Here is a 13,399-nt window from a genome sequence, read left to right on the forward strand (position 1 = left end):
CCGGTGGGAAACACAAGGCAAAAGGTTTGTGAATGCCCACAAACATGCACGTTTGTGGATGGTAATGTTTTGCAGGAATCCCTGCCAGGAAAACCAATACTTGTCCATGTAAGTAGTGGTGCGGGATACATTTTCAGAGTGGGGGTGTTGCCATTAATGTTATCACACCGAAGTCATAGAGATTGTGTAAAATCCAAGGATCTTACAAAAAAACAAGCGTAGCAAATATGCAATGCCCATTCAGCAGGAATGGTAAGGGTGTAGGCTGGTTGTCCATTTTTTAACACTGATTAGGTAGCGCGCTGTCATTTATAGACAGTACATTTTCTGTTAAAATGGGAACTAACTTTGTCTAGAAATTCACTTCTACAGGTAAAACTGTATAGCGCAAAAAACAATAACACGTGGAAATCTGGTTTTAGCAAATATGTATCATTTGAGCATCACCAAGTAGTGTCTATATGTGTTTTGATGCTACTAAAGTCTTTGGTTCCATCACACTTCAAGAATTAGAAAAACTGCTTAACTTGTGCTTGCCTAATTGCTGATATTATTTGAAATGTGTATAGTTCACTAACTGGTATTTAAATGTGTGTTAGAATTTTTTTTCATCTTACAGTCTTTTCATTTCTTTCCTATACCCCAGCAGGATTGTCACCTAGATCACTTTTACAAAACCCTCTCACTTTGCAGTCAGAGAAATAAATGTCATTTCAGTTTTTAAATAAGAAGTACTTTGTCAGAAGATATAATTGCTGATATAATTTGTTGATACAATGTAGCCTGACATTTGACCTTTGTCTTTTAACAAGCAGCTAATGAAACAAGATAAACACAAAGGGGCAGATTTACAAGCCCCTTGCAAAACTTTTGCGCTGCTGTTGCGTCACCTTTTGGGACGCGCCAGTGGCATAAACAATGCGCCACATTGCGGCCCATTTACAACAGCTCATTGTAAAGCCCTGTGTCTCATTATACCTGTGTCAGGTATAATGTATGCAGGGTGGGCGTTCACAGGCAAAAAAAACTCGTAGAAGTGAAGCAGTAAAATCTATAAAATTTCCCTGCGTCATTTCTAGGATGCCACTAAGTCAAAATCCTATGCCTGCTTGGAGCAGGCTGAAGGAGTGACACAGTGTATTCGGGATAGGACTCCCTGTGCATTGCTGGAGCTGTGTCGTGCTTGCCACAAGACTCCAGCAATGTGTGACTTTTGCAGTGACAGATTAGTCAGAATTTCAGACGCATCTGTCAATCCTTGAGCCATAGTGCGTCCTCTTGTAAATACGGCGCATTCATGGTGGCGCGAGGGTTTCGCATGGAGGCACAGGAAACCTGACACATCTGTACAGATGCATCAGTTTCTTGTAAATCTGCCCCAAATGTAAACGCATCTTTGTTGCTCATTCGCCTACTGAACTACAGCAAGAGTATTTCTGGGGGTGCTGTGGCACCCTCAGCATCCCTACTTTCAGCACCTATACCTGTAAGCCAATTACTTTGGCTTAAACATTTACCATACTTTTAGAGCTGTCGGGAAAACAAGCTTAGTTTTAGTAGCAAAATCCAACCATTCCTGATTTCGTGAACAAAGAACACGATTTTGCCTTGGTAAATGCTGCTAATAGTACTGCTCAGTTACACTTCGGAGGGCAAATAGTTTTGTAAATCGAAATCATTGGGTGCAAAAAGTTAACTGTGCCACAGTAGAAATTTAGAACATATTTATTTTTGTAGGAAATTCAGTAAAATGTGGGATAAGAAGCCACCACAGTTCTAACCAGTAACTGTACTACATTAATGGAAGGATTCTTGAACTGGTTTCTTATCTTTGTTCCTGCTAAGCAGAAACCAATTGGATCACTTTTTTCTGGCTGACTAAAATTATTACAATTACACCTCATTCCGGTGGTGCATACAGTGAACCAGGCACAAACTGGGGCAGATTTACAAGCCCCTTGCAATACTTTTGCCCTGCCGTTGCGTCACTTTTGTGACGCAGAAAGGGCGGAAACAATGCGGCCAATTTAGAACGTGACGCATCTAGGGAGATGCGTCACGTTGTAAAGCCCTGCATCACATTAAACCTGCATTAGGTAGAATGTATGCAGGGTGGGAGATCCAATGCAGAAAGGATCGGGTGAGAAGTTGGCCTGGTATATGATGTCCACTATTCTAGTGAGCACCTTGCACCAGTCCAAACAACCCTTATGGTGATGGTTGTAAAGTCAACCTTATAGACCAGCTATCCTAGGGGTAGCATGGACAAAGCAGTCTTAGGCTAAACTCAAGAGGGCATGTGAAGGCAGCTGTTTTACCATATGAAATCCCTTTAATACCAAAAGAAAGGACACCACACAAGATATATATTGAAAATATATATGTATTTATTTCTAAACAAACCCCTGAACTCTTTATGAGCACAGACGCACAAGCGCAAAACAAGTAACTTAATAGAATAGACAAAAGTCGCACAATTATGGATAGGCCAGGGTGGCCCGCTAAACCATATATTAAAAAAGTGGTATAAGTACCACAACACGAACAATGGTAAGGCCTAGGGCCTTGGGAATTGCTGGGGCTACACTGATCTAACAATGGTTAGGGAGCAGGAGGCCCACGGGATGCGTGTGCAGTGTCTAAAAGCACACGAGTGTACACATTGAAGTCAATGGGTGCGTAAAAGTTATAAAGTTAAAGATTTAGGAACCTTACAACTGGAATAGAACTTAACCACTTGAAACTAGGATACTAGGGATGTAAACCTCTACATGAGCACCGTAGTACTCGCGTTACCTAACCCACAGGAAGTGGGTACATAGGTCCAAAAGTGTGTCAGGTTTCGCCGTGGTGATCTATTTAGCCTTGGAGTAAAGATGCTGCAGGCGGCCAGAAGAGAAGAGTCCGGGTGGATACAAGGGTGGATCGAAGATGTAGAGGACCTGAAAGCAGAGGGGACAGAGTCTGGGTCACTAGCCAGTGACCAGCGTGGATCCAGGATGGAACCAGTCGATATCGGGATGTGATCAGGTGCGGATGGGAAGCTTGTCTCTGCAGCCACGTGGTCCGGGAGTCATCGATGACAACCAGGATGGAGTCACAAGCTGTCCCACAAAGGCTCTCGCTGATGGTGGTCTCAGCTTCAAGATTGGAGGCAACAAGCCTTGGCAAAGGCAACCCACGCAGAAATCGATGTAGGCTTCTTACTCAGACCAGCAAGGTCTGAGGGGCTGCTTCTTTTCAGGGAAGCAAGGTCCAGTCTGGAGCAACTAGACCAGTGCTGTAGTTTTACGGGATCGTCGCCAAGATGGACACTAGCCAACGGGCAAGTGACCGGGCAGGCGCGTCAAGCAGGAAAATGCAAAAGGGCCCCACGCAGAACTCGTGGAGTGTGCGGGGCTGATCTTCAGTGCAGATGCTGCTCGGGGCTGGAGCTTCTCAATCCCCAATGCACAGCTTCGAGGGGGCCTCGGGGGCTGCACAGTTAACAGGTCGCAGACTTTTCAAGATGGCCGGTCCCACGTCTCACGTCGCCTCCACGGGTCTCAGCTTTGCAGGGACTGTGAATCGGGCTGTTGGATGCCTGGGAATCTAGTTGTTGTCAGCCTCTGGGCTCGGGCTCCGGCGGGAGGTGGCGGCAAAGCAAGTTGGTGATCGCTGGATGGTGCCTGCTTGTGCAGGGTGGTCACTCCTTGACCACAAGGGAGATTCTTCAGTCGTCTTCTTCCAAAGTAGAGTGATGAAGGCCCAGAGTTTCGTTTCAAAGTGTCAGTCAGGATAATCTAAAGTCCTAGTGAATCAGCTCCTACCTATATACTAATTTTAGGGGCTGGATTACCTGCTAGGTCCCTCCTATGGGTGGGACCAGGAAACGGGGCGGTTACACCCCTTTCCCTTTGTCCAGTTTCGTGCTAGAGCTGGGGCAGGGAAGCCCCAGCACCGGTTTGAACTGGACTATGCATGGGACACCTTGTGTGCCCCAGGCATGTCTCAATCCTTTGAGCCCCCCCTGTCCCAATACACAAAATCCTGTCTGGGGTGGTGCTAGCACCTCCAAAGGCAGGAAACCTATTGTCCAAGCCTCCCTCACCGGAAGGACTCCCAGCAGCAGGAGGTCAAACTTGTGTCTGTGGCAGCAGCATCCATTTTGTGATGCTGAGGCTCTGGTTAACCTTAACCGGGAATAGTTAGAACAACATGTCTTCTCCCTCTAGAAGGGTGGAATGCTACCCCCGTCGCCAGGACTGGCGAGGGGGTAGTATTCCAAATCGTATGACACCTTACTCGACATGTTTCGATAAAGCCAAACCATAATTAGCATCTAACCGCGAGGATTATAATGCACTTAAGAGTATATGGTATGGCAATATCCCAGAACAGCTAAAGGACATGGTTCCGAAAGCTGCAGACAGGCTCAGCTCATGCTAGAGCACATCTAACATAAAACCAAGCACTCTGCCTTCAGGATTGTTAAGGCCTGCCATAGGAGTGACTTATAGGTGTATATGTGTCCAGACATAAGGTTAGATATAGGTATACTATATCTAAGCAAGGGGTGATTACACCACCTTGCCCCAGCTGAGTGATCAGCCTGTTGTGTCGATTTGAATGGCCAGCCGGGGGTGGCAAAAGATATGCTGCAGCCCCTGGTAGGCCTTGGATGCACCCATGCCCTGGATACCTATGGTACACTGTACAGGGGCTCACAGGGTGATCCAGTATCCAATTGGTAATGCACCTAAAGTGCATTGTAGGGAATTTAGAGAGAGAACAGCTGGGCTGTGAGTCTGATTAGCAGGCCCACAGCCACATTAAGTCGAAAACCAGTGAAGCTAAAAGCAAAAAGTGGGGTGACCATAGGAAAGCAGACCCTACTCTCCTACAGCTCGTAAAAGTTATGCAGTGAAATTTACAAGTTTTCACTGCACCACTTCTAGGACAGCTCTGCATCAAAACGTTATGCCTGGTTAAAGCAGATGTAAGGAGTGACACAGTACAATAAGTATAGGCCTCAACATGCATTGCTGGAGTTGTGTCGTGCTTGCAACACGACTCCAGCAATGCATGACTTTTGGGCCAACAGATACGTCAGAATTTCTAACGCATCTGTCAATCCTAGCGCCATGGTGCACCGTATTGTAAATACGGTGCATCCATAGTGGCACAAGGGTATCACAGGCTGGTGCAGGGAAACTGACACATCTCTTCAGATGAGTCGGTTTCTTGTAAATCTGCCCCAAACAGTTTTTACACTGCCTCACATTTTTTCATTCCGCTGATGTTACAATATGAGCAGTAAATAAACACTCACTCCCGAGATCTGCACATGCCTTCCAGGTTCCACAAGAAAGAAACAGGCCGAGCAAAACAGTGCACTTATTACAATATTGTGTGCACAAAATATTTTCCATAAAATATTCCCCATTGATTACCACAAACATAATAATATGGCACAAAAAGCGAACCAATATTGTGAGCCCAAATAATTCATACTATTAGTTTTCCATTTTAATATTCTGGAGAAAAAGTTTGAGCATAGTTAAAAAAACAATTCCACTGAATAAGAGTAGGACCTGCTCTTTCATAAACCATGCTAACGCAGCAGCATTAGGACTTCATCAGTAAATCGTACCAAATTAAAACAACAGGAATAAAAAAAGCTATCCATTTTCTCCATTTAAGGAGTAAATCAGAAGTCAAAATGCTATTTTGGGTGAAGCTTTGAAAATCTTTGCACCCTTCATGCATATGAGAGAACAAATAGGGCAAGCCCAATTCCAGAATGGCAATTGGATGTTCACGGAAGACATCTTTTACATGCAGGTGTCTTGAAGTCAGGTCCTGACACCGAGCATCTCTCGCTCATTACGTCCATTGTCAGGAAGGTTGTCTGTAATGTGTGAAGTCTGCTGAAGTATATTTAGTGGAACAGGAGCATGCATAGAAATGAAAGGCATGTAGGTATTTCCAGGCGCTCTGGGGGATCTTTGTACATCCACTTAAAGATAGAATTCTACACAATGCATAAATGAAAATGTGCAACGTAGAGATTTCTGACTTTTGCGAAACTTTTTCTTGATCAGGCTCATTTTGAGAAATCACCAATAAAATTATTCTGTTTCAAATCTGAAAAAAACCCTCAATAACTCTAAGACACACATATATTGAGTAGAGATTTTACACAGGTTATTCTCTTTTTTGCAGCACTTGAAAAAACAAGATATATTGCTCCAGCTGTGATGGTCCCCATCCTCCTGGTGGGAGCTGTTTCATTTATAGTATGGAAGATGTGTCAAAGTGATCCACCAGGTAATGTATTATCTTCAGTGCTCGTCTTCACACAATACAAACTTGCCTTTTAAGCACAAATAATATGCCCATTAACTTATCCCAAAAGGCCACACGTGTAACTTTTGATGTTGTAAAAAGGTTTCGAGCATTTATAAGTTTATAGAACCACACCAAAACATTTCCAATAAATGTCAAGGTTTTGGATATGATTTTTTCCTTTATAAATACATCAATTGATTAACGTGCTATGTAAGGAATATAATATTAAACTTAACAAAACTACAGTGTGGCAGTATGTACTACAACGCTTTTCTCACAGGGCACACTATTAGACAACATTTTCTCTGTACTCTACTATCTAAGAAAACCCTACACCTGGGTGAACTGACTATATCGTTCCATTACCTAAATATGCTGCATGAAGTTTTAAAAACTATAAGAATAATTAAATGAAATACAAATGCAGAGATGCCTATTTTTTTTCTTATTGGAACCCACTGATTTTGTCATTGTAAAAGAACTCACATATGGGTGCATTCCTACAAGCAGAATGAGAGAACTTTGCTTACTGTTAAGGCACTGTCGCAAAGGTTTCAAATGTGTTTTTTATATGAGCTTTGGAATACAATACCAACATGGAATAGGATGGGATGGCTCAGTATCTTTAGTTAAAAGACAGTGGGTCTTATTTAGAGTACACCCTATTGCAAGTACATTATTTCTAGAGCTACTGGAATTATGTGGCAGGGAAGAGTCAAATTATGTAGCAGGGTTGAATAAATTATGGGGCAAACCCCCCAAATTATGCAGCCTAATGCTGCCCATTTTATGATAATATTATTTCATTATTTTGTTATTTTTAGGTCGAGCCTAAGATAGCACATGTGCTGTATGCAAGACCTGTTGTATCCTATTCTATGACTTGTGGCTCACCCAGCGATTCTTATTAGCTGTTGTCTGTGTCAATCAGAAATGCAGCTTTGTTATTGCTGCATTTCAGTAACAGTCCCTCCTTTGTATGCTTAGCTATGCTTCTGGCCATTTAACTTAGAGAGCATTTTGTTTGGCCATCACACTGTATAGCGTGTGATGGCCCCTCCTCCCTTATCAGACGAAGCGACAAATTGTGCATCGTGAACTTTTGTCCATGCTTGCTAAGCACTCCTAATGTCGGCTTTCCATTTGTTTGGTGGCCGCATCATTTTTATTTTTAATTAGGCCACCACAGGAGCCCAACTTGGAGCTTCAAAGATCTCACCCTCCTGATTGGTGTTGAGCCCTCCCCCCTCCGAGCATGAATGCTACGCTTCCCTCAACCAACCATTTCCGGGTGCATGGAGTGAGGCACTATCCATGTCGTTAATTCAAAGAGGGGGAACATTTAGGCCCTTTTCTAAGGCATAACTGACTTGCTTACAACGGTGACTATCCCCATTGCAAGCCAGTCAGTAATTATGTTGAAAAGTGCCTAATTATTCCCACTCTTCCACATAACGACATGGATAGTACCAACGGCCTTCCCCCTTCTCCCATGAGGATTTCGCTGTGGTCACGTCTCTCTCTCTCTGGAGCAGTGACGACCTGGTGAAGTCAGGTAAGAAAGTAACTGAATCTAACAACAAGCATTTACAATGCAATGGTCTCGGCATTATTAAAGGTAGAGCTATTGGCCTTGCTCATTATTATTTTTTTTTTAATCAGAAATAAATGGCATTGTCATTTACATTGCCAATAGCTTAATCGTTAAATAAATGGCATTGTCATTTACATTGCCAATAGCTTAATCGTTAAATAAATGGCATTGTCATTTACAATGCCAATAGCTTAATAGCTCACAAATGCATGACCTATTGCACAGGTCTCTGGAAATCTACATGTGTGACCACACACAGAGCCCCACACACACAGAGCCCCCCACACACAGAGCCCCCCACACACACAGAGCCCCACACACACACAGAGCCCCCACACACAAAGAGCCCCCCCACACACACAAACAGAGCCCCACACACATAGGGCCCCACACACACAGAGCCCCCCCACACACACACCCAGAGCCCCACACAAACACACACACCCAGAGCCCCACACACACACACACCCAGAGCCCCCCACACACGCACACCCAGAGCCACACACACACAGAGCCACACACACACAGAGCCCCTCACATGCACAGAGCCCCCCACACGCACAGAGCCCCCCACACGCACAGAGCCCCCCACAAGCACAGAGCCCCCCCACACACACAGAGCCCCCACACACAGAGCCCCCCTACACACACAGAGCCCCCCCCCACACACACACAGAGCCCCCCACACACACAGAGCCCGCCCCACACACACAGAGCCCCCCCACACACACAGAGCCCCACAAAACACAGAGCCCCACACACACACAGAGCCCCACACACACACACCCAGAGACTGACTGGTTACACCTTTTAAAAGGAGCTGTTGTCATAGGTCTCTGGAAATCTACATGCTTGACCATATCCTGGTAATAGGGACCCCATTTCAAAGCACTGGCAGGTCAACAAACGAGAGCTGAGCTATGCATTCTGGGGTTGACATACTGACGCCTAAGGTGATATTGAGAAACGACTGCCACCTTACCCAAGATGCCTGCTCTTCCTCACTCTTATGCCCGCCAGTGGCCTACTCCTGGAGCATTCAACAACAAATCTTAGACTCATCTATAATGCTTCTACTGTTTGCTCTGCTGAGCTCACTGGCCATCAACATGTAGTGGAACTATAGTGGGTTGCACGGTCTATGCATGTAAACTGAAAGACTCAACTACTGGAGGTGGTAGATGCAAATGGCTTCCATACATCACGCACATCCCAGTTTCCATTACTGGTCCCATTCGTGCAAGTTACGAACTGTTCATGAGAAGGTGACATTCACTGATCTGATTTACATGAAACAAAGCCAGGGGTCTACGTTTATCTGTATTTAAGCTTGATATCCAAAGAGGATTGATGGCATATTTACTTGGTGGTGAAGATGCACGGGTGGTAAGAGGGAGCTCATAGTGTGCACCTTACAGCGCACTAGCAAAGCATAGTGTAGAACTTTACAGCACACATTAGGAGCACACAGCAGTTCCATGAGCTATCACTTGCTACAGTTCCATCAAGCAGATGGTCACTGCGAAATGGAACACTGACTCACAACCAAACACAGCCTAGGTTTCAAAACCAAATGGGCAGAAGACAAAAACAACTCGAGCATACCAGAACCCTCACTCTGTTTGCTATTGTCAATGCAGTGGAAAAGGGAACAGTGTGAGTTTCTTCCATTGTAGAGACGTTATAATATACAGAAGAAAGACCATTGGTGCAAAATAAGTACTGAAGAATAAAGTAAGGTTAACTATTTTCTGCTAAAAGGCGGCTTAGTACAGCCATGGACAAAAAATAACTGATTTACACCTCTAATAATGGCCAGCCAAATAGACTAAGAGAGAGCTAATGCAGGGGGGCATGTGGGCGAGGGGCTCCCATCTCGTTCAGTGGCTGCTCCTGTGCGACATACAACAGGTTCGAAGAAACCCTGCAAGTCTGGAGGCTGGATAATCACCATCTACACACCACAAGGAGACGAACGGAAGACCGCCAGCAGGCCCGAACGGAACCGGAAGGCTTCTTGGAGGTAGAGGGACCATGCTCTGCGACCATACCTGGTGCAGACTGTTCTCGCGCCCTGTATTCTTTTTGATACTGCCCTACACTGAGCTACCCTACAGCCCTGTATATCACCCCGTCCTACTAGAGTATAGACCCCGCCCTTCCGCCGAAAGCCTCCTGCCATCTGGTACAGACCCTTTTCCATTCACTGTATAATGCTTCCCTTGCTGAACCTCCGTCCAGCTCCAGACCCATCCCCACACACCCCTCTCCGCCCCGGCTGCAGAGACACACCCTCCCTCCCTCTGTCTCCCCCGCTCCAGAAACCTTTCGGTTCCAGACTCCTCTCGGCTGGTGCACCCCCTTGTGGCGGGAATATTTCACAGCATCACACATATCTGTTCCTACAGGACTACTCTGTATATGTCTTTGTCGCTGATGTCTTGTTGCTGTTTGCAAATAAAGCTCATAATTGAACTGCCTTCTTGTCTCATGTTGTGGCTACAACAGTCTCCCTGCAGACCCCTGTTTCCTGCTGCATTTCTCCTCGTTCCTACAGACCCCTTTGTACTGCGGCTTGTATCTCCAGGTACCTACAGACCCTCCTGTGGTGCTGCATGTGTCTCCAGGCGCTCAAATTTACCACTGTCTTGTCGGATACGTATGCGTCCCTTATAGACCCATTTAAAAGTATTTTGTGCATGTATCTTGGTTTCTCTACAGACAGACCCCCTGTGTTACAGCATATATTTCCGTTTCCTTACAGACGGCTCTGTGCGGGTGCATATACGTCTGTGTCCCCACAGACCACCCTGCGCGTGCCAGCAGACTACAGTCGGATGATGCAGACCCCTCTTATTCCAGTGGCAGCCTGTTCTCAACAGCTGCAAGCCCTTCCTCGAGTGAGCACATTCAACCCCTTCTTGCAGGGCCCCGCCCCTTGGAGGACCAACGCTGCCAACTGTACACTTTTTCCAAACAGAAAATATTCCAGTGTTACCTCTTTGCACCTGCCTCTCTCAGAGGCACCATTTCTTCTTAGAGAGAGTGGACCGGGACTTTGTAAACTGTTTTAACAAAATTGAGACTAATAATCAAATTAGATTTATGTCGAGTTTTCTGTCTCGTGGGTGGCTAGAGCCTGGGTCTGGTGACCTCTCCGTGGCTGCCCGTGGTGAACTCTGGCACTCGCTGGGAACAGGGGCACCTGTGTGGTCTCGGAGCGGGTCTGTGGCACCCCAGACTCACTTGGAGGAAAAGGGACCCCGTGGTCCATGTCTGAGCGCTCACAGGGAAGAAAATCACCTTCAAGTGCCATGGCCTGTCTGTGGTGCTCCCCGGCCTGTCTGTGGTGCTCCCTGGCCTGTCTGTGGTGCTCCCCCGCCCTCCCTGAAAGGGCAGCATACAGAGGCTCTCACGGCCTCTCTCTGGGGACAGTCTCAGCGCGCACCTAGAATAGCACTTTGAAAGCCTCCTGTCCTGTGTGCTTAGAGAAGTACTCAGAAGGCCTCTTATCCTGCCTATAGCGGCTCCTGTCTCTGACTGAAAGAGAAGCGCCTCGAAAGCCTCAGCGCTGCTCACCACCACTCACCTGCAAGAGCAGCACCTTGAAGGGGCTCCTGTTCAGGAGCAGCTCGTGGCTCTGCTCCAGGCGGCTGACCTGGCCGCTGCGCACCAGGGCGTGCTGTCGGGCCTCCTTCATGTCGGCGCTGAGGTGCAGCGAACGGTCCATCAGCTTGCTGACCATGTTGCTGGTGGAGGTGTACTCCTTGGAGAACCGGCTCACGTAGCCCTGCACCCGCCTCACCGAGTTCTCCATGCCCGTCTGCCACTGGGCCATGCGCAGCTGCGCCGAGTCCAGCATGCTGTCCGGCTTCTCCAGTAGGGTCAGCATGGTCAGGGCGTTCACCTGGGCCCCCTCGGGCCCTGCGCCCTGGGACCGAGGCTCCTCCAGACCCAGACCCGGAACCGGAGCCATAAGTTCGGGGGAGTCAAAGCTGTACCGAGGCCCGGGGTTGAGACTTCTCCAGGAGTCAAGGATGGCGGCTTCTGCCATGGTGGAGACTGTGCGCACCGGAAACCTCACAAGGGCATTCCAGCAGCATTCCTTCCAGATGCGATCATTCCTTCCCGGGGTCACCCACTCCCCGCCCTACGTTCGCCCAAACTTTCATGGCGAATTCTTCGTGGAAAAACGTTCAGAGCAACCCGGGCCCCTCAAGGCCACTTCAGCTATAAGTGATGAGTAACGTGCCAGCAACGTGATCTCTCAGGGCCCGCTGTAATGTATAGATAATAACTATGCTATCAGCGCCTGGGCATGAGCACGGGTACCACACGCACCCTGAAAGGTAGAGGTGACGTGCAGCGCCTCCGCCTCTCAACTCTCGGCTTCGATGAACTATCATACCACCGCACTCCGGAAAGCCAAGCTGACATTTGTGCAGCGCTCGCCCCCGGCCATGTCTCCCCTTCCCCCAGCCTCCCCCTAGGGGTGGGGGCAGAGAGGTAGTGCAGAGCGCGGGCAACCCGTCAGCGATGACCCTCAGAAGCAGGCAGCAGATAGCAATGCTGATAACGGCACAAACAGGGGAGCAGAGGCTTACCTCATGTCCTGGTAGACGCTGCTCGACCAGCAAAATGGCAGCCGCAAGCTGCCGACCATTTTCGGATTCGGGGGCGTGTATTTGTCGTTTTGAGTGACGGATGACGTCACTGGCGAAAGAACAGCAAAATGTACGCCCCCGAATCCGAAAGAGACGGAGATTCTTCCGAGGGACGCCTCTCTCCTCCAATGGCTGGCCTCCGTTTAGGAAGCCAGCCAATGGAGGAGGGACGAGGAGGGAGGCGGGTTTAAAGCACCCACTGAATGACAATAATTCTCCGACTTCCGGCTGGCAAGCCAGCCGTCGGTCCGAGACCTAAAAAAATGGATTGCAGTACCAGTCTCGTAGTGCATGCCTTTTTTTTTTTTGAAGCATTGGTCTGTTCACCTTTTCTGTCTGCCGTTACAGCATGGAGTAATGAGTTAGCCTTCTTCATCCAGTGGCTGTTTTGCACAGTGCAAGGACTGTGGGTTCATGTATACATATGTATGAAGTGCGTGCCTGTCATTGCTTGTTGTTTTACGCAGGTATTGGGAAGCGGTTGAAGGAGGGCTTCCTGGTCCCATTTGGACTTTGTATCTCTCTCAGTGCACTGCTGTCTCACCTTTTCTCTACCTTCACTCGCTGCCTACCTCTCTGCTGTCTCATATCACCCGATGTCCTGGCTTCTCGTCTGTGTGTCTCCCTCTTTTCCTACTCAGTGTGAAGTCCCTCTCCAGCAAGAGCTGTGCTCATCTGGCAGGCAATAGGGGCTCAAGGAGATGGGAGTCTGCAACGATCCGGCCAGGTGGCACACTGAGCCTCTCTAGGGTTTTGATTTTCACTGTTGCCTTAAGAGTGGCAGATGTGAAGGGGGATTTAGGGAGTTGTT

The 13,399-nt window shown here is 47.5% G+C and overlaps 1 protein-coding gene across 3 annotated transcripts in view; it reads left to right on the forward strand.

Moving 5' to 3' along the window:
* The window catches only part of EMCN (endomucin), an 871,751-nt gene that overhangs the window by 687,263 nt on the left and 171,089 nt on the right, over positions 1-13,399 (forward strand). For all 3 annotated transcript variants that reach the window (XM_086963130.1, XM_086963129.1, XM_086963131.1), the window contains one exon: positions 6,205-6,309. In XM_086963130.1, the coding sequence (XP_086819256.1) occupies positions 6,205-6,309 (105 nt within the window). The remainder of the gene's footprint in view (positions 1-6,204; positions 6,310-13,399) is intronic.

The sequence above is a fragment of the Lissotriton vulgaris genome, chromosome 3_1 (assembly GCF_964263255.1).
Source record: "Lissotriton vulgaris chromosome 3_1, aLisVul1.2, whole genome shotgun sequence".
Taxonomy (NCBI): Eukaryota; Metazoa; Chordata; class Amphibia; order Caudata; family Salamandridae; genus Lissotriton; species Lissotriton vulgaris.